At 42.3% G+C, this 23,135-nt stretch overlaps 1 protein-coding gene across 1 annotated transcript in view; it reads right to left on the bottom strand.

Moving 5' to 3' along the window:
- Positions 1 to 443: 443 nt before the first annotated feature.
- ONECUT2 (one cut homeobox 2) overlaps positions 444 to 23,135 on the bottom strand; it is a 35,401-nt gene continuing 12,709 nt past the window's right edge. The window contains exon 2 of the mRNA XM_044292660.1: positions 444 to 730. Within this exon, the coding sequence (XP_044148595.1) occupies positions 444 to 730 (287 nt within the window). The remainder of the gene's footprint in view (positions 731 to 23,135) is intronic.

Below are 23,135 nucleotides of genomic sequence, written 5' to 3' on the forward strand. Positions count from 1 at the left end.
TAGAACTCTTGTGCTATGGACAGACTTGGATGGAAGGCGATATTGTGTTTTGCTGGCTTACATGTTTAAACCCAGTGCCATGGTCTGATGAGCCTGTGACAAGTTGTAATGACTTGAGTGTTATTTGGGGTTTCCATTAAATGTCAAGATGTTAACTGCTTGGAAGATGTCAAGAATTAGTTTGCTGACCCGATGGACTGTCCTTACCACTTCCATAGTTCCCAATGGCAGATGAGGGTTGCTAATCACAACACAGAAATCCCATGTGAACTTTTAGTTTTTTTCCCGCTTGAGCCCAGTAGAATTTTTTTTATAAATACACAGATTGTCACCAGTGAATGGCCCCACCAATAACAACAAAAATATATTATATATATCCTTTTTTTCTCTCTTTTTTTTTTGGTTAGAGTTGAGTTGTGCCCACTAAGAAGCTATTATCCCCCTCATGCTTTGGTACAAGTGCTGGAGTTTGATGAACTTCCCCCTGTACTTAAATCGTCCTGCCATTTTTCCAGACTCCGCCTCCTGGCGTTCATGAAGAAGTTACTGACTGTAGTGAGTTCCAAGCCCAACTGCTGGGAAATAGTGATTTGCATTTCTTTGGACGGGCGCTTGTTTTCTTTAAAGATGGCAAAAAGTGTTCTTCGTTGGAGGTCTGTGAAAACTAGGCGGGATTTCTTCTGTGAGTTGTTTCTGTCTTTGTTCGGTTCTTGCTCTTTGCGTTTACATGCTTTGAGAATGAGAAAAAAAAAATCAAAGTATTAATCTTACATTAATAACTGGGTTGACTAAAGCTGCACTGTGGCAATAGCTACAGATTATTGGGAACTTAGAATAATAAGAATTTTTGGCAAAATTACTGATCCCCTGCCGGTCTATACATCTTGGTCCCTCTCGACACAAGACACAGGAAATGTAATCACTCAGCCAATAACTGGGGCGGGTCATTGAGCCCATTGATTGGCTGAGTGGTTACATTTCCTGTGTCGAGAGGGACCAGGAAGTACAGACCAGTGGGTTAGCCAAGAAACATTGAAATCAGAACACTGGGGGGTAAGTGAGGTGAGTATTATTTTTTTTTTATTTGTAAGCCACTTCAATCCTTAAAAATAAAAAAGCTGGACAACTCCATTTAGTAAAATTCTGGAGTATACCGAACTTGGGTTTATATAAATGAGCACACAAATTTGTAATCCACCCCAGGTCAAAATTTAGAGCTGTGATCTTGTAGAGCTAAAACCAATCCCAGAGCTCTCCACTCAAACAAGTGAAAAACAATACAGAATTGTTTCTGGAGCAATGACAATAATTAGTAGTCATAGGCTAGCCCACCATACCACCTTCCCTACTGGATCAAAGATGTGCATCTTGTCACAAAAAGTACATGCATAGATCTAATCATAAAAAGTTACCAATAAATCAAAATTTTGATCATGAGTATTTTTGGGTTTTTGTGCCTCAAATGATTGTTTTTGTTACCCCCTCCAAGGGTTCTTAGGATCTTAACTAAAACGATGTCCCCTACACCACATAAATGATGGTATCAGGGACTTCTATCATTGATATCAAGGTATATGGACAACAATCTACATATATTTCACTTGAATAACTCTAATCAAGCTAGCCCTTTGGAGTATTTTAATTGTGTTCTCCCTTTGCCTACAAAAAATAAAAGTTGTTTTCTCTTTATGTTTCACACAGCTTCATTGCACAGTGCATATATTATAACAAGCGCACACACCATACACGATATATCACCTTCTATGACACTACAAAAAATATGTTTTGTTTCGGAATGGGACAAATGCTCAGCAGTTAAGTAGATAAATGGCTTGCAACAGCTCACAAGACACAAGAGCTAACCAAACAACCACTAGGACAGCAGGACAAACAACATACCACTGGTTCACAAGGGACAATAATTTTGCACAATAGGCCATCGGTGGAGAAGTCGGAAGGCTCAAATGCCCACAAGTTCAATTCTTTCACCTCCCCATGGACTGGCCAACCATAAGCTACTACAGATGGACCACTGATCATATTCAGGGTATTTTGAAAGCCTAGTCATGGTGGGTCTTGTGAAAATTGTTTTTCTTTTCCTTTGGGAGCTTTGCAGGTATATATGATACTTGAATACGGACATAATGGAAGCAGATTATGCTGGACACCCCAGTATACGGTTTACTGGTGTGGTGACCATGATATATGTGGGATATAGGGTTGTTTAATGACAATTTTAGTATCAGATCTTGTTATCTTTCCTATATAAAGCCTTGATCCTCTTGATTCAAATCTCCTACTATGTTGTGTATACAGCTGCTATGCTGGCCTAGGTCTCAATGGTTACAGACTACAAACAAACCTGTAGTCATGCGTTACTCTCTTCCATCTGCCTTCTACTTTCTGTGACTTAGTAAGAAGTGGAAGCAGAGGCAGTGAAGTAACACATGACTGCAGGATCTGACTACACAGTGCTTGTTTGTAGTCTGTAACCATAGAGACTCATAGATATGCATAGGAGCTGTATACATGAAAGATTTTAAATTAAGCCTACTTGCAAAGTTGCTTCAATTTTTTTTAATTGCAGATCCATTGGTGCAATGAAAAATTGTCTGGAATGGTGACCAAAGCCATCCAAATTTAAAATTTTCAACACAACGCATATTGAAATAAGCAGACTGGCGCATAATCCTGCTTTTACTGCTTTGCTGGACTACACCAGTTTATTTTTATCAGGCATTTCAGTAATTCAGCTGGAATAGGGGGAAGGCAGAGCTTTCAGTCTCTTAGAAATGCTCTTTATGGCTGTTAGTGGATCTCTCATGCTAGAAGTATACATTATATAAAGCAGGCATATATATATAGACCAAAGAGATCCAATGACTAATGGACTCTTTTATGTCCTTAAAAGCTGAACTTTGTAGTAAAATGAGAATCTCTAACTGCCGACACTTACTGAGGATGACAATATGGCCACAATTTGGTATATAGCACAGTATATGTGGACAACTAAAGGACCTCTCCCCAACCCCACAAAAATTAAAAATTAAAAAGACCAAGAAATATAAACAATCCTAAGTTCCCCCTTTTTTCACCTTGGTCTCCTATATAAGTATTAGCTGCTGGGTGATGCCCCATAATTGCAGCCACTATAGGGACATAAACGATGTATTCACAAAAGACAGTATTACGGTGCGGCAGAGAATGTCACCATTGGACTGGTATCAAATATAAGTGTTTGGTGGAATTTTATGCACTTTTGAGTTTTTAGCTACGTTTTTTGCTCCAGCGTCTTTTAGCAGCATTTTATGTGCTAAGAACGCCAGCTCCAGAAGTGGGAAATATGAATCGCAGGGCACACAAGCGTTTTTTTTTTTTTGCTCCTGGCGTCTCTGCTCATTAGGTGGCTTTTTTGTTTTTCTTACTTCTTTTAACTCTGACGTTTTCCCAGGCATTTAGACATCACCTTTTCTTCAGGGGAAAAACGCCACAAAGACACACCGCTAGTAGTAAGACACACCGGGGGTCATTTGTCAGTCCCCTACGCCAGTTTTTTGGTTTACAAAAGTTGCAAACCTCCAGCTGTGACAGTCTCAGTTTGTCACCTTGCCCGAGCCTAGCGGTTAGGAGGCTACATCAGCGCTGATAGGCAGCTCATCTGCAAACGGAGCCACCACCAAACAACAGACCTGCAAGTTTGGAAAGGCAGAATAACGGCGGCCATGTCCAATACAAAACATAACACAAAAGCCTGGTAGTATAAGAACAAGGACTTACAGGATTTCATGAAACTGGAGAATTCTGGAGCTGCGCAGTAACATCAAGTATAAATATGGAAAGAAAAGAAATAGCATTAAAATGTGTATTGATGTGAATATATGACATAGTAATTGACATTCTAGATCAAGGCTTGTAGAAATCTGTAAATTCTGGGCGATAATCGTGTGAAATAAAAATTCAAAAAATGTTCGACTGGTTTCTTCTCCCACTATCTACGCTCCACTAAAACAAGTATGCATGCTCTGGAGGGGTATCTCTATCCTTACATTAAAGGGGTCGTCCAGCCTAGGATCCAACAACACCAATAGTCATAACCTGTGGCCAATAAAAAAAACTTACCCATCCACAGTCCCACCATTCCTGCCCCATTTCTGCCCGTTTCTGCTCCCTGAAAGTGGCTAGGTCCGGTTCCTGCTGAGGCCAGTGATTGGCCCCAGTGGTCATGGGATCAAGCCACTTCTGGTCCAGAAGCAGCCGACAAGGGGCAGCAGTGCAAAAGCGTCAGGACCACAAACAGGAAACCCCTTTATTAATATATTAATATGATAATAACAATATCTGTATACATACTTTGTATCAACTGCAAAATCTGAATCCAAATTGGAGGACAGTTTAAGTTCCTTCCAGGAATACCCCTCCCCAAAATGTCTGGAGATGCCCTTTAAGCCACACCTCTTTTGAATTGTGGTTCTCACCTGTTATCAGGTATATCTAAGGAATTTCTCACAAACACATTAGAATTACAAATACTTTACCAACAGTTTTGCTGAACAATCCTGCAAACTGGTCGGGGCTTATAAACCACTCCCAAAAGTGAGAGCTTCGGAGGTGTTCCTGGGCATTTTGGGGCGTTCCTGGACCTTGATTCCCTTGCCCCCCAATTTTGACTTGGTATATGGCACCCATAGAGTGTTATAGACCAATACTGTACCTCAATGTGTCCCCGATTTTAAACATGACATGCAGCACTATGATTTTACTGAGGTGTTCACCCTGGTGCCTCATGGAGGTACTATATAGTAGGGTGACCATATGTCCTCTTTTTCCAGTACAAGTCCTCTTTCTGCGACCCCAAAAAAAATTCTGGCTGGGAATTATGAATTACTAATAATTTCTGGCCAGGCAGACGCTATTACAAATGATCGTATCCTGCCCCAAGTGTCCTCCTTTTTGAAAACTAAAATCTGGTCACCTTACTATATAGTGAGACACTGAGTGCCTACTGGTCCGTAATACAGTCCCTATAGAATTAGTGTGTCATCGTTCAGGCTCCATGCCCATGTATTTGCCATGTGCATGACCACTTAGACTACCTGCAACCACCACTAGGGGGAGCTCACTGTATACCGTGTTATTATTGAGCTCAATGTATAGGCTGTACGAAGAAGACTTCTCAGCTGCACAACACACTGAAGAAAAGACGGAGGAAGGATCTTCTGCAGAAGGATCATGGACAGTATCGTAAGCAGCATAGGAAAAGTATTCCCCTGCTTTTGAACATACAAATATAGCAGTTTTGGGGGGTGGATCCTCGTCTTCATGGCTTTGCATATACTAAATCCTTACATGGTGATGTCCTAGTAGACTACCGTATATACTGTCTCAGGACTTTAGATAAAGTAGTGATTATGAGGGTTGACAATGTTTGTGACTTTCTATAGAAGACTTTTTGTTGAAATGGCTGATAACAGGGAGCAATAACTGCTCATTTACAATCAATATTTTTATTATTAAAAAAAAAAACGGATCCTGATGAGATTCCTTCGCCAGCATTGTCAGGCCAGGGCCTCGTCTGCCTTGATCTATCACCTCATTTGACTTGAGCTGAAGGATGGCGCGCACTCTACAGTTGACCAAATTGATTCATGGCTGTAAGATGACGGTTAAAGTACTGAGAGCGAGTGGGAAGGTCGCACCATGTTTGCTAACGGACATATATAAGGAAAGTCGTTAATAATTGTGTGCGGCTTCCAGGAAGAGCCCTCCCATGCATGCCCATTACTATTAATAAATCACTATGCGCTCTGTTGTGGTGCAAATGCTCTCAAGGCTGCAGGGGTCACTTTATTACATCTCTCTAAAATACTGTGAAAGCGTAGCATAGCTGTCATACCTGTGAGACGTGCACACATACTATGACTGCGCAAGGCCCCTGCGGGTCACCCATCCCTGCAGTAAAAGGATTTCTCACCGCTGATTTGGTAACCTTTGGGTATTTGCACAAAAACATGAAAATATTCAGGTTAATCCTGTAGTCCTCTTTTAAAAAAAAAAATACAAAATCCATCTAAAAAATACAAAAGGGTTACTTATATGAGGTTACAAAAAAATATGGCCGCTTCCTTCCAGAAACAGAGCCTCTCTTGTCCGTAGGCTGTGTTTGGGATTGCAGTTCAACCCCATTCACCTGAATACTGCAACTAACCCACACTAAGAACAGCCTGCCTCCAGCCCACACTGAGCCCAGCCTGCCTCCAGCCCACACTGAGCCCAGCCTGCCTCCAGCCCACACTGAGCCCAGCCTGCCTCCAGCCCACACTGAGCCCAGCCTGCCTCCAGCCCACACTGAGCCCAGCCTGCCTCCAGCCCACACTGAGCCCAGCCTGCCTCCAGCCCACACTGAGCCCAGCCTGCCTCCAGCCCACACTGAGCCCAGCCTGCCTCCAGCCCACACTGAGCCCAGCCTGCCTCCAGCCCACACTGAGCCCAGCCTGCCTCCAGCCCACACTGAGCCCAGCCTGCCTCCAGCCCACACTGAGCCCAGCCTGCCTCCAGCCCACACTGAGCCCAGCCTGCCTCCAGCCCACACTGAGCCCAGCCTGCCTCCAGGCCACACTGAGCCCAGCCTGCCTCCAGCCCACACTGAGCCCAGCCTGCCTCCAGCCCACACTGAGCCCAGCCTGCCTCCAGCCCACACTGAGCCCAGCCTGCCTCCAGGCCACACTGAGCCCAGCCTGCCTCCAGCCCACACTGAGCCCAGCCTGCCTCCAGCCCACACTGAGCCCAGCCTGCCTCCAGCCCACACTGAGCCCAGCCGTTCAGGTGTCCGCCTGCTGAGTGGAGCGTAGGACAAACGCTGCCAGACTGAGGCATTCTGAGCGGATCCGCATCCACTCAGAATGCATTAGGGCTGGACGGATCCGTTCGGGGCTGCTTGTGAGAGCCTTCAAACGCAGCTCACAAGCGGAGCCCCGAATGCTAGTGTGAAAGTAGCCTTAATCTTTAGTTCTGCCTCTATGGTGTGTCGCGCTGGAGGCATCCAGCGCGACACACCATAGAGGCAGAACTAAAGATTAAGACCGCTGAAGAAGGCCCTGACAGGCCGAAACGTCCGGTCATCAGTCTGATTTATACATACCTGTGAATTGCACTGGAACCTGATCATGTGATGATTCAAATTTAAATAAGTAAAGAGAAAAAATACTGTGTGCTGCAATTTTCTATCATTTGATTACGACTAAACAAGTCCTTGCTGGCACCAGTAAACCAACGGTGTGCGGTACTCCAAAATTTAACACATATTCAGCCTGAGCCAGCACAGCAGCCAACCCACACAGACAGTCCACTAGGAATTAGGCCCAAGTATTACTACTAGTTACCATCTGGCCTTGGTATCTTCTGTATATGATTATGTATATGAGCTGGTATAAGTTACCGTATACATTTGTCCTCTTCTGGTACCAGAAGATGTATAACTAATATCAGCTGTACATACACAATTATATACAGGACATGCCCAGGTTATACCAGCATGCTCCATAACACTATATACAAGAAGATAATAACTTATACCAGCTGTACATATATAATTATATACAGGAGATGCCCAGGTTATACCAGCACGGTCCATATCACTATATACAAGAAGACGTTATACCGTATAACATATTCTTGAATATAGTGATATGGACCATGCTGGTATAACCTGGGCATCTCCTGTATATAATGATATATGAACAGCTGGTATAAGTTATACATCTTCTTGTATACAGTGATATGGAGCATGCTGGTATAACCTGGGTATTTCCTGTATATTATTATATATGTACAGCTGGTATAAGTTATACATCTTCTTGTATACAGTGATATGGAGCATGCTGGTATAACCTGGGTATTTCCTGTATATTATTATATATGTACAGCTGGTATAAGTTATACATCTTCTTGTATACAGTGATATGGAGCATGCTGGTATAACCTGGGCATCTCCAGTATATAATTATATATGTACAGCTGGTATAAGTTATACATCTTTGTGTATACAGTGATATGGACCATGCTGGTATAACCTGGGCATCTCCAGTATATAATGATATATGTACAGCTGGTATAAGTTATACATCTTTGTGTATACAGTGATATGGAGCATGCTGGTAGAATGTTTACATTCTGTTCATAATAGTATCTGTATAATGTAGTATTGTGCACGCTGTAGTATTGAACTATTGTGTGCCACTGTCTCCGGTACGATGTCCTCCTTTTCTGGGTGTGATGTCTTCCTTTTTGGGGTTCTGCAAGTGGCCACCCTAAGTGGGGGTCCGACATCCCCTCTAATCAGCTGTTTTGGGCGGCCATTAGCACTGGAAACTTTACAGTGTAGGGAGCGTCTTGCTCCCACTGCTCCCGCTCTTTACACCGTACAGTTTCCAGCGCCGCAACAGCTCGAAACAGCTGATTAATGAGGGTGCCCGATGTCAGAGCCCCACAGATCTGATACTGGTGACCTATCCTGGCGATAGGTCACCAGTATCTGTAGCCCAGAAAGCCTAACTTTTCCATATATTATGCTATATTATATTATGTTATGCAGTACTACATAGTATTATGCTACACTATATTGCTATATCTAGTACTATGCTGTGTTATATTATATCATCCTATCCTATATTATATCATATATTATACCATGTTGTTCTATGCTATGATTTCTTACATTAGACTATGGTAGACTATAAATGGCCATGATACAGTATACTACATTATATTACATTATGCAGTACTTTATACTATATGATTCTATTCTATGGTATACTATATATAGTAGCCACATCGTATACTGCATTGTATTACATTATGAAATACTATGTTATATTATACTAAGCTATGATATATTATATATGGCCATGATATAGTATACTACATTATGCAATACGTTATACTATATTATATTATGCTATGGTACACTATATAATGTATATTGTATTACATAGTGTAATGCTGTACTATATTATGTCATATTGTATTATTTTACATTACGCTATGCAGCGCTATACCAGATTATATCATATTATGCTACAGTATCCTCCTTGATGCTATGATGTGCTATACTATATTATTTTATGCTATACTATATCATTAGAAATTTACACACTACAAAGATCCAAGAACCAGCAACACCCAGGTTATTTTATACGTCTTTCCATATACACGTATCCGGCAGATATCGCGTATTTGCCGATGCCAGCATTCCAATAATATCTCCTATGGATTATCTGCTTCCATCCGCCTCCTCTGGCAGGGGAGGGGGAACTGTAAATGCATGAATTCTGGAACAATCGTCAGTGAAGCATTTAGCTTGGTTACCGTAATGGGTAATTAATCAAAACGTCTTGAGCCTTTATAGACTGCAAGACGGAGGCTTCTTTGGTTTTCGTGTGAGTGATAACATAGCAATGTGCTTAGCGTGTGTACAAGAAAACACGTGACACCCCCTCCCCCAACCCGTGCAGAAAGTGCTGGGTCAGCAGCATTTTACACAATAGAGAAAGACATAGCCCTGCAATGGATACCGTGAGCGAGGGAACGATGGCGCGCCTTTCTGTGTGGTATCATTTCATTAGGGAAGCCATGTGGATTTGTATGTTGGTATGATCTGTAAAACTGGGCCTTAAACTCGATTTGATTACCTCTCTGAATTAAGTATGCATAACCCAGAGCAATTGAGATCAATATAAATCAGGTTAAGTAGTCCACTGTGTACAAAACCATTATGTAACAAGAAGCTATTTGACTGAGGATGCAAACAAACCCATTGTCATGGCTGGCTATGGCACGTGTATTGCTGCGGAGGCCTGCACACTGCGCCACACATCCCCACATAACCTCATGTTATTAGTGAGTCGTTCACACTTCGAACCTTACAGGGGTATTACCATCTGCACATCTATGACATCTCCACAGGATATCTGGGACTCGTCCCTATCTGAAGAACAGGGCCCCATCTTGCGCTGTAGTGAATGCGAAGGAGGCCATGCCTTTCTGTCACTGTGAATGTACATACATTACTTATCCTGTACAGATCCTGATATACATCTTGTATTATACTCCAGAGCTGCACTCACTATTCTGCTGGTGGAGTCACTGTGTACATACATTACATTACTTATCCTGTACTGATCCTGAGTTACATCCTGTATTATACTCCAGAGCTGCACTCACTATTCTGCTGGTGGAGTCATTGTGTACATACATTACATTACTTATCCTGTACCGATCCTGAGTTACATCCTGTATTATAGTCAGAGCTGCACTCACTATTCTGCTTTTGGAGTCACTGTGTACATACATTATATTACTTATCCTGTACTGATCCTGAGTTACATCCTGTATTATACTCTAGAGCTGCACTCACTATTCTGCTGGTGGAGTCACTGTGTACATACATTACTTATCCTGTACTGATCCTGAGTTACATCCTGTATTATACTCCAGAGCTGCACTCACTATTCTGCTGGTGGAGTCACTGTGCACATACATTACATTACTTATCCTGCACTGATCCTGAGTTACATCCTGTATTATACTCCAGAGCTGCACTCACTATTCTGCTGGTGGAGTCACTGTGTATATACATTACATTACATATCCAGTACTAAATTATATAATGTAATATACCCAGGAGCTGCACTCACTAGAATATTATTTAGGTTATAACTTGAATCATTACAACATAAGTAATGTAATGCACGTACACAGTGACTCCACCAGCAGAATAGTGAGTGCAGCTCTGGAGTATAATACAGGATGTAACTCAGGATCAGTACAGGATAAGTAATGTATGTACACAGTGACTCCACCAGCAGAATAGTGAGTGCAGCTCTGGAGTATAATACTGGATGTAACTCAGGATCAGTACAGGATAAGTAATGTAATGCATGTACACAGTGACTCCACCAGCAGAATAGTGAGTGCAGCTCTGGAGTATAATACAGGATGTAACTCAGGATCAGTACAGGATAAGTAATGTAATGCATGTACAGTGACTCCACCAGCAGAATAGTGAGTGCAGCTCTGGAGTATAATACAGGATGTAACTGAGATCAGTACAGGATAAATAATATAATACTTTCACTGTGATATTAGCTTATTGTAAATTTAATGCAGATTTATTTCTACATAAAAATTGCAAAATGGTGATCATATGCTTTACTTCTAGGACCCTGTACATACTAGTTTGTGTAATTTAGGTTGATTTTCCAATGGAAGAAAATACTAAAAGAACACTAAGCAAAGAGAATGCACAAAAATAAGAATTACACGGCATTTCCTCCCTTCATCTCCTCCTTTCCTTTGATGTTATTTTGCCTCATACTACATTAATAACTGAGAAATGTAGAAAGAAGATGTCCCAGGAGATCAGCCATGTCCCCTCTCCTCCTCCTCCTCACTTTTTTTGCGTCTGGTTGCAGCAGGAGCCTCCTCTCTCTCTGTCCTGTCTGCAATAGGACAAATAGATTGCTAAGCCTTCCCTTTAGCTAACCCTACCCTCTTCATGGCAAGCAGATAGGCAGGAAATTACTCCGGAGTTCTCCACAGAATTCCGACAACACTGCTCGTTTCAGGAAGACGTTGAGTAGGGTGTCGACCCATGGGGGCAAGATTACCTCTTGTCTATGTTTACTGTTCCTAATCCTAGAAACAAACAAAACAAACAAAAAAAAAAAGGCTGGAAAGAATTGGACAACTCATATTTCCTAGCACCTAATCCGTTTTATTTCTTGAGCAATTTACGCAAAACTGCCGCAGAAGCATGCAACAAAACCGACCCATCTACATATAGCCTGCAGGAATATTTCCATATATTTTTCAGCAGTTCACCAGATCAAAGCTTGAATACATCTGCAATATCTGCAGAGAGTTCTGCCTCGACCACAAAAAAATAGCTTTAACTGAATTGATTCCAGTGCAGGAATTACAATTAGATAGCCGCCATTGTGTAAAAGTGTGGAGTAATTAAGCTAATCTGATTGCTCAATTACAGCAATATTCTGCCGGCTGCAGAGGACGTGATGTGTGGGGGGGAGGGTATCTAAACCATGAGAGCCATCAGGATATTGAGCGGAACCATTCTTGTGGGCTAAAATAAAACATGCAAGCGTTTACATTATTGAGCAACCGTCACACAGAATGGGGGTGGGGTGGGCTATTACGCGGTTGATAGAACATGTGACAATTTATACCGTAATTGTGGGATTTCATGCACAACCAACCCAACAAGGACAATTAGATTTGGCAAAAAAACATACCTTCCTAATTCCTATCATACTTTCTATACATTAGGGCCTCAGGAAATTTGCCAGTTGACAACAGGATTTTTTTTCAACTGGTTCCTAGATTTTGCCCATTGGGGCTCAGTAACAAATCCCCATCATGAGCATCACATACGCTTTTTTACGGGAAGCCGGTTCCCCTTAATATATGTTTAGAGTGTAGAAGGTAAAGATGAGCGAATTTCCGCTTATGAAATTCGTTCACACTTCGTTTGTTGGTTAAAGGTGAATTGAGTTATGGATTCGGTTACCACGGACCATAACGCAATTCTATGAGGGAATGCCTTTAGAGGCATTCCGTTATTGATTCCGTCCTAATAGAAGTCTATGGGTTGCAAAACGGATCCGGACCGTTTCCGTTATGCAGGAGAGGACGCAATTCACCTTTTACCACCAAACGAACTGTGAACGAATTTCAAAATATGAAATCTCTAGTAGAAGGTATAAAAAAGACTAATGTGGGGGAAAGGGCCCAAAGCCAATATCATAGGGATCTCTTATGGGGCCCCACATTTTGAGACAGGGCAACAGTGCGATCTAATACGATCCTATCTGCTAACATTTTAGGACATTTTTAAGCCCATCTTGCTCCATCCCCGAGCATCCCAAACCCAATTTTACATATTTGCAATTTAAAAAAAATTATTATTTAGTAGAAAAAAAATGAAAAAGTCATCCTCGGGTCAAAAGAAAAATAATCCTTCCTAAGACAATATGAAAGTCCTTAGAAATCTCTGGATCAGTTACATAAATCTAAGCAATGTAATACACATAACTACTGAGATCATGTTTTCCAGAAACCTGACCACATCCAGAGAGATTTCCATAGTCCTGCAGCTCTCACAGTCTTTATCTGATCTTTACGGCTTACAGAACCAAGTAAAATTGCCAATCTCACAGGGAGTGATAACTACACTGTGAATGAAGCAGCTCTTTCTTCCCCTCTAACAGCGGAAGTCTCAGCACCATGTCAAGGGCCAATCACCAGATGAATTCTGCTAGGCCAACCAGCTCCTGCCTCTGTAAGGCTACTTTCACACTAGTGTTTTAGTTTTACGGTATTAAGATCCGTTATAGGGGCTCAATACCGGAAAAAAAAACGCTTCAGTTTTGTCCCCATTCGTTGTCAATGGGGACAAAACTGAACCGAACAGAACGGAATGCTCCAAAATGTATTCAGTTCCGTTTAGTTGCGTACATGTTGTAGTTTGCGTTCCGTCCTGGGATGAAGAGCAAGACGGATCCGGCAAGACCCCTAATGCAAGTCAATGGGGACGGTTCCTTTTCTCTGACACAATGAAAACGGATCCGTTTTCCGTTGACTTTCAATGGAGTGTATGACGGATCCGTCTTGGCAATGTTAAAGATAATATATCCGTTCATAACGGATGCAGATGGTTGGATTATCAGTAACGGACGCGTTTTTGCTGAACCCTGCCGGATCCAGCAAAAACGCTAGTGTGAAAGTAGCCTTAGGGTGGTCATACACATTAGATGAATGTTGGCTTAACGGACCAAACATTCGATTTCACTGCCTGTAGCAGATGTCAGGGGAAAGAAGGCCATGTTGGTTTCCCAGGAGATAAACCTTCACCAGAGGTTATGCACATGTACATGTGTATGGAGAGGACAAGAGGACGTTCTGGTGGAAGCAAAGAAAATCCAACAGTCACGATCCTTCTTTCTTCCGACATTTGCCCCTGGGGTTGGGAGTTGGGACATTAGTTATATGATGATCCCTCAGAAATCACAGGCTGAATTTCTGCTGAATTTCCTCGAATATATATAGTAACTTTTATATCACAATCAACCTTTCATGACAGATTAATCGCAGTCAGATCTTTTATGACAGATCTTGGCTGACGGAACCTTATTGATCCCAATAAAGAACCAGCACCAGCCCACAATGACAAGGTGGATGCCCAAGTAGGCTTTCATCTTACTAGATCCTTACAGTAAGGTAAATACTTAAAAGGGGCTTCTAGGATTTTAATATTGATGGCCGATCCTCAGGATACGCCATCAATATCTGATCGACAAGGGTCTGACACCCAGCTGATCAGCTTTTCCCATTAGCTCCAGCGCCGGAAGTCTGTGCAGGAACTACACATCTCCATCCATTGTCAAGAGGATGGAGCTGGTTATTCCAGTATTTGCTTCATTGCCGACTTCAGGTACCAGAGCTACACCGAAAAAACTGATCAGCTGGGTACGGGGAGTCAGACCCCCACCAATCTAATATCGATGGCCTATCTTGAGGACAGGCCGCCACAATAACAAAATCTTGGACAAGCCCTTTAAAGTGTAGCCTGAAGTTAAGTTATTATTGCAATTAAAAGGGGTTCTCTAACCCTATAGCAGACCTCACAGCAGTAAAGACGATACCTACCTGGTCCCCGACGCTGGATTTGGTCTCTATCCCTCCCCAGCTGGCTCTCACATGGCGCAAAGGGAGCAGGTTGCCACTGCAAACAGCAATTTGCCAAAGCGGTCACTTGCCGCCTCGTCAACCGGATGTTGATTTCAGCACAGCAGGGAGACGAAGAGCCAGCCAGGGAGAGACCGAGACCGGACCCAACAGCAGGAACCAGGCAAGTAAAATCTCCACCATGGGTCAGCCACTCTGTGAGGTCTGCTATAGTGCTGAAAAATCCCAAAGAAATTGGGGAAAAAAATGAAAATCACAGTTCTCTCTAAATTCACTAATGGTATAAGGGGAAATTGTAAAAGCTATGCAATTAAACAAAAAAAAATCCTCTTCTCTGATGATAGAGTATCATATATTTACTGTATAAATCACCCACTGACCCAGCACCAATGACCCTGACATGATGAATGGGTTCTTTTGTTTTATCATAGATGGTGGCTCCCCCCTCCCCCATAATGAATCATTATACTAAATGCTTCAATAAATAGTCAATGACCCAGACAGCACTTTACTCCCCGACGGCCTTTTCCCAATTCCAATTTGCACTATTGTACTATATACATTGAACCAGAGTGATTGATTAAATTACATTTCTAAAAAAAAGAGCCCAGTGCTACTATTCTGTCTTATAGGTGTGGGTCCCACCTCTGGGACCGGCACCGAGAAAGGAGCGGGGAAGATGGTGGGTCCGCCCACCACCAAGAGCTCTCCCCATAGAAGTGAATGGGAGTGTAGGAGCGGTCCGGCCACCGCTCCCATTCATTTCTATGGGGCTGACGGAAATAGGCGAGCCAGCACTCTGTATTTTCTGTTGCCCCATAGAAATGAATGGAGGGCAGCCGCGCATGCGCAGTGCGTCCTCCACAACTCTCTATTCTCGGTGTAGCGATATGACCCCATTGTCTGCGATGGGAAACCCCCTTTAGAGGGTTTTGATACTGATGGTCTATCCTCAGGATAGGTCATCGATATCAGATTGGTGGGAGTCTCTCCCGGCACCCCCACGATCAGGTGACTGAAGAGGTTGCGGAGCTCTGGTGAGAGCTTAGGACTCTTCCTAGGCAAGTGACGTCACCTTCATCAGTCACATGGCTTAGGTGCAACTCAGTCCCATTCAAGCTAATGGGACTGAGCTGCAATAACAAGCACAGTCGCTATCCAATGGATGGCCCTGTGCTTGGAAAGCTGTGAGAAGGCTACAGCCCTCACCTGATCGGCTGAATGGCAGGGGTGCCTGAAGTCGGACACCTATCGACCTGCTATTGGTGACCTATCATATCATGAGGATAGGTCCTCAATACTAAACACCCAGACAACCCTTTGAAGTGGTTATCTTTTTTCGAAAACCTATTTTAAATGCTCTATTAGGGTATGGTGAGTTAATATAGGAGTGACCCATGTAGGACTCTCACCTATTAACCAGGGGGCTACAAAGATCAGCACTCGATCTGGCAGAGATCCATGAATTAGACCAGGTGTAGGCAACCTCCGGCACTCCAGCTGTTGTAAAAACTACAACTCCCAGCATGAATGCTTGCTCTGCACTTCTCAGAACTCTCATACAAATGAATGGAGCATGCTGGGAATTGTACTTTCACAACAGTCGGAGTGACGAAGGTTGCTGACCCCTGTATTAGACAGACAACCCATTGATTTCAGTGAACACCATGCAATACCTCGCTTTACCTGCGGCGGTGCTGTAGCGAAACTGAATACTTGAAGCCAGGTTCTACCATAGATTACAGCTGATCGCCGGGATGTTCAGCAAAAGGACAATCTATTATCGATTTATTGTCAAGGGGGAGTGTGTAAACTAAAAGGAATTGTCCAAAGTGGACTAAAAAGGGGTTCTGGATGGAAAAAGCGGAGCCTATATGGTACCTATTTCGTTCTCTGTATTGCTCCCTATTCACTCGGTTTAATGAATGCTGCCTGTGGTCCATTATTAGCAGAATTACCCAAGCACTACTTAAATTTGCCGCAGATTCACACCAGTTCATCAAACACACTTCTATCCCAATCAATAAATTTGTGAACAAATAGCACCGGCTAAAAAAGAAAATCCTTCAGAAGCTCGATAATGTTCCAGCGAGCCAGTTCCGTTAATGACTTCATCGCCTTTCATTTGCTGCATAAATGAGCTTCAGCGCTGAGCTGAGACGGAATGAAGCGGCTATGTCACTCATTACCTCTCCTCCTTCTCCTCCTCCGCCAGCATCCCTCGAAACTAAATTAATGATGTGATAAAGTGAATGACAAATCTACATCTGCTGAGAGGGGCCGGGACTTTGGTATTTTGAATAATTTATTTCCAATCGGTCATCATGCCAACATTTATAACATATTGTATTACGGACTGGCAGAGGCAGAGAGCTTCGTGCTGGATGTGAATTATTAATCAGGTGCTGGACTATGAGACCCGACCTCAAATCGTAACCAACCCGCGTGATAAGTGCATCTTGCATTGAAAAAAAATAAAAATGAAAAACAGGAGAATTGAAAAATATATATTCAGGTCCCAGGCCGGGGGAGGTTATCAGCGGCAAACAGCAAATCTTCCTAAGCAGTGATAAACCATGGGCTACTTGCTATTCAGTAGCTTCGAAAAACGGGGTGACAACTCCTGTTGCATTCCCCTCAAAGATTTAGTCAACTCCTTTTCATATGTTCTATTAGGAGTAAGGACACCCGCTATGTGACCCTGCAGACGCAGATCTTCTTATTACATGTACCACCATTCAATGGAAAAGTCACATGCAATACTACATTTCCCCAGTAGTGGCCGCTGCAGTGAGCTTGAGCAGTCAACAGCAATTTCCTATGGCAAAGCTAATTTGGAGTCATAGGAGACAGATTGGTTGCTATGGACACACCGCATGACAACCCATTGAAAGGCTTTAATTGTTAGGATGTGTAACTATGGCAACCAGACTGGCACTGAGCTGAGACCAGGGACAAGGCAACCAGCTTGGCAGCAGCATTCCTCCACTCATTCTGCCTTAGTAAAAATCTGATTTCTTAAAGCAACCCTCAGGCCCTTCCATACCGAGACTTATTTACGCCTGATAATATGTCTTTTTTTCTCAACGGAGGCTTCGTTACTTGTATTTTATATGCCCTGGCTACCTGGTGAGCCCGTGGTGAGGGCTTGTGTTTCTACACAGCAACCAATCAGAGGAGACAGAGGGGGAGGGACCCAGAAGCAGCCTGGACCAATGAGACAGAGGGGGTGTGTTGCAGACCACCTCTGACTCCTTGTAGGCACCGTGGCTAAGCTGTAGTCACCGATCACAGCTTTAACCTCACAGAGCTCAGCTAAAAAGCAGCCGAGGAGCAGGTTCTGATGAAAATAAATAGCAGGTAATCATCCTTATATCATTCTTGAGCTCCTGGCTGGGCAATCGCTTTAAGTGGAGAATTCTTTTAAGATCGCAGGCAGAATTATTTTAATTTATTTGAAATACTTTACACTTCCAGATGAGAGATTTTACCATGCTACCTCTGAATGTAAATCAATGGGTATACAGTTTACATTGCACCAAGTGGATGTTACATTTCCTCAACCAAAGCTGGTCCTATTACACAAGAGATTAGTCCATGAATATAAAATAGATATAACCCAGGGTATGGTGGGAAGACGCTTATGGCAAATCCGAGGGTCTAATATACAGACATACATACATATATATACAGTCGCTCTCCATGGTCCTGAAAGACCTAGACCTGCTGGCCTCCTCTGGAGCTGGAGATCAGCTGCAACAAGCTCATCAACATTATAAATGGTTGCATGCATGGAGCATATATCAGATTCAGATGTAGCAGTGCTGATTTTGTGACTGAACCCACTTGGGCTGCGTCGTTTTCCTTGGAAAATATCGTAAGGGTAGAAAAAAAATCCTGTAGTTTATGTAAACGGCTTGGACTCCTGACTGATACATTGTTGCAAACTACTAAATACGTTGCATTTCGCCCACAGGACATTGTCTAGACTGGATACAACTACATCACATCTTAGGCGACTTTCACACTTGCGTTGTTAATTCCGGTAGTGAGATCAGGCAGAGGATCCATTTTGATTTTGCACATCGGGATGCATGCGTTCCGTTAGGATGCGGTTGTGTGAAATCAAAGCGGAAAAAAATCAGTGACTAAATACATTGTAAGTCAATGGGTGACGGATCCGTTTTTTATGCTCCTAAAAAATCTGTCACAATTGACTTACATTGTTTTCAGCGCCAGATCTTTTTTTTTTTTTCTTTTTTCTTTTTTTTGACCAGACACAAAACCACAGCTTCCAGCTGTTTTGTGTCCGGTCACAAAACGGAATGCTGCTGGAACGGAAGACGTCCTGATGCATCCTGAACGGATCTCTTTCCATTCAGAATGCAGGAGGACTAAATGGAAACGTTATTTTTTTCCAGTATTGAAATCCTCTGCCGGATCTCAATACCGGAAAACAACAACGCAAGTGTGAGAGCGGCCTTACTGAGGTCAGGACCGGCTATGGACAGAATTACTGCCTCTGCATGAGTGCTCTCATTCACTGACAGCAAGCAAACATGTTAAAATGGTGAGGAATTGATACACGAAGTATGCCAAACTTTTCAATTATTATACAATAAATCTGGAAACCAGCTTTAACTCAAAGAGTTATCAAAATGCCCAGGCAAAGTGAGTCAAAAGAGATCAAAGTCAGCTCTGCTACATCTGAAATGTTACACTCTTTCAAGGCTCAAGTCATTTGAACAACCTCCTCGCATGTCATAGTAAGGGCCTGTTCACATCTTGTTTTTGCTGTACGTCAAACTGATACGTTTAGGCTACTTTCACACTTGCGGCAGAGTGATCCGGCAAGCAGTTCTGTCGCCGGAACTGCATGCCGGATCCGGCAAAACGTATGCCAACTGATGGCATTTGTAAGACTGATCAGGATCCTGATCAGTCAGAAAAATGCATTGAAATGCCGGATCCGTCTTTCCGGTGTCATCCGGCAAAATGGATCCGGCATTTATTTTTTTCACCTTTTTTTCGGTCTGCGCATGCGCAGACGGGATAGACGGATCCAGCACTAATACATTCCTATGGAAAAAAATGACAGATCCGGCATTCCGGCAAGTCTTCCGTTTTTTGGGCCAGTCAAAAAGACTCAACTGAAGACATCCTGATCAGTTTTTTTCCGGTATTGAGCCCCTAGGACAGAACTCAATGCCGGAAAAGAATAACGCAAGTGTGAAAGTACCCTTAGACATACAGTAAAAAAAAAGGACACACACATATACAATGTTGTGGTTATCTATCCTTTTTTTTTTTATGCATACTTTTGACGGATGTGCATATGTTTCAATACAATTGAGTCTGTTTTTTAACAAAAAACATATGTTTTTGCAAAACCTTTCTTTTCCCAAATAAAGATTTGAAGTGTATCAAAGGAAGTAGGAAGTAAATGGATAAAAACGTGGATGGAAACGTATCGTCTTACATTTAAATCCGTCTCCCATTCGCCGCAAAGAAAAAAAAATAAGTTTCTATGCGTTTTTTATTTTAATTTTTGCAGGACAGAAAAGCGAGGTATGTTATGCTATTCTGTCCTGTAAAAAAAAAAACAGTGACAAACGGAGTCAAAAGTATGGACTTTTGAGCTACATTTGCTCAATTATAGTCTATGGATGTGTCTATACGTGTTTTATCTGCCTGACGTACAGCAGAAGGAAGATGTGAACAGCCCCGGACATGTCACTGGTTTTGATGATGGATGGGTGGGGGGGGGTCTAGGTGCTGATGTGTATGGACTCACAGAAAGTCCAAAGATATTCTATGAATCTGTAAGCCGAGGAGAGTGGAGCAGAACAGAGATGAAGGGACAGAAGGCACTTCTGCTTTTGTTATAAAGATCGTGGGGGTCTCGGCACCTGGACCCCCACCAATCAATACTTCTGACATGTCAGTGGTTTGTTCATGCTATAGGTCCTCCTGCATGGGTTGTGCCAAATGATGCACTGGGAGATTGCTTTGAGTCGGACCTTGCGCGCCTGTAATTCGCCCACTGGCTCCTGGTATTGCCCATACGGCCCAGGTAGGTTTAGCGTTAGGTGCCCGAGCTACTTGAGAAACCTTGGCGCGGTGCTGGTGCTCAGACATGTCCTCTAAGCAGGATATGTTGGCTAATTCTCAATTTCACACCAGTATGAGGGTTAGTAAGACCGCAGAGTGCACCTGTCTTTGTTTTTGTTATGTTCAAATGATGCACTTAGTCTCGTTGCATCTATACTTGTGCCTAAAAATAATAAGTAGATAGATAGATAGACAAAGAGAGTTGCACCATATTTTTTATATGACTTTATCATTTGTTGGTTTGCACTACGTCTGTTATATCATGCATTCCATATGTGTCTACAGATACAGATACAATAATCCTCCAAAAAATCACAAAGGACGTCGCTGCAATGCTGTATGTTGCCCTTAGGTGGAGCTGTTGACCAGGCACTGGTTTGGAGGCTTTGTGCTGTGGGAGCTGCAGGTACACTGTTCAGGCGCAGCTTGTTGTTTCCTCTCATGGACCAAGGCCTTAGTGCCAGTAAAGTGCCAGCCATGCCTGCAGCTGGCAATGTGTGAGCCTTTATGACCACAGGCATGTGTGGCGGTGTATGCTCTCTGCTTTGCCTTGCATGCCCTGGCAGGGATTGTGTTTCTGATCCTGCCCCCTCCTCCCCTGTGATTCAGCAATGTGGAAATATAAATAATTGATGCAATGTTTTTAGTGGACACAGCACAAAGTGTGTGATTAGGTGTAGTCGTGTCATCCCCCGCAGGTACTGCTGCTGCGCACTGCTGAGGATGACCCCTCGCTGACCGAAACCATCAGACACTGCCCGACCCAGCCTGCAAGCATAGTATAGCGGGTGGTCGTGATGTGTAGGTGGGCAATTTCACATAGGTAAAAATATACAAATCAATAGAAATAAAGATAGATACATAGGAAGTCACATGGGTATCAGATAGAAAGATCGAAGATAGATAGATAGATAGGAGATAGATAGATATGAGATAGATAGATAGATAGGAGATAGATAGATAGATAGATAGATATGAGATAGATAGACAGATAGATAGATAGATAGATAGATAGATATAAGATAGATAGATAGATAGATAGATAGATAGATAGATAGATAGATAGATTTAAACTTAAAAAAGATTCTAATAATAATAATAAACTAATATGATGAACATTTAGAGATTCATGTAGACAGACAAAGAGATATTAGGCTACTTTCACCGTCATCCGTCATAGGGTCTCAATACCGGAAAAAAAAACTATTCCGTTTTGTCCCCATTCATTCTTAATGGGGACAAAACGTAACTGAGCCGAACAGAGTGCACCAGAATGCATTCCGTTCTGTTCTCATACCGGAGAGCAAACCACAGCATGCTGCGGTTTTCTTTCCGTCCTGGGAAGCGGATCGTCCTCTGCCACCATCTGCCACAACAGAAAACAGATCCGTCCCCCATTCACTTTCAATAATGTTCATAACGGATGCAGACGGTTGTATTATCAGTAGCGGAAGCGTTTTTCCCTGAACCCTGCCAGATCCAGCAAAAGCGCTAGTGTGAAAGTAGCGATAGATAGATAGATAGATAGATAGATAGATAGATAGATAGGAGATGGATAGATAGATAATGGATAGATAGATAGATAGATAGATAGATAGATAGATAGATAGATAGATAGATAGATAGATAGGAGATAGAGAGATATGATATAGATAGATAGATAGATATGAGATAGATAGGAGATAGAGAGATATGATATAGATAGATAGATAGATAGGAGATAGATAGGAGATAGAGAGATAGATAGATAGATAGATAGATAGATAGATAGATAGATAGATAGGAGATAGGAGATAGATAGATAGATAGATAGATAGATAGATAGACAGATAGATAGATAGATAGATAGATAGATAGATAGGAGATAGATAGGAGATAGAGAGATAGATAGATAGATAGATAGATAGATAGATAGATATGAGATAGATAGATATGAGATAGATAGATAGATAGATAGGAGATAGATAGATAGATAGATAGATAGATAGATAGATAGATAGATAGGAGATAGATAGATAGATAGATAGATAGATATGAGATAGATAGATATGAGATAGATAGATAGATAGATAGATAGATAGATAGGAGATAGATAGATAGATAGATAGATAGATAGATAGATAGATAGATAGATAGGAGATAGATAGGAGATAGAGAGATAGATAGATAGATAGATAGATAGATAGATAGATAGATAGATAGGAGATAGGAGATAGATAGATAGATAGATAGATAGATAGATAGATAGGAGATAGATAGGAGATAGA

This window comes from Bufo gargarizans, chromosome 1 (assembly GCF_014858855.1).
Source record: "Bufo gargarizans isolate SCDJY-AF-19 chromosome 1, ASM1485885v1, whole genome shotgun sequence".
In the NCBI taxonomy this organism is placed as follows: domain Eukaryota; kingdom Metazoa; phylum Chordata; class Amphibia; order Anura; family Bufonidae; genus Bufo; species Bufo gargarizans.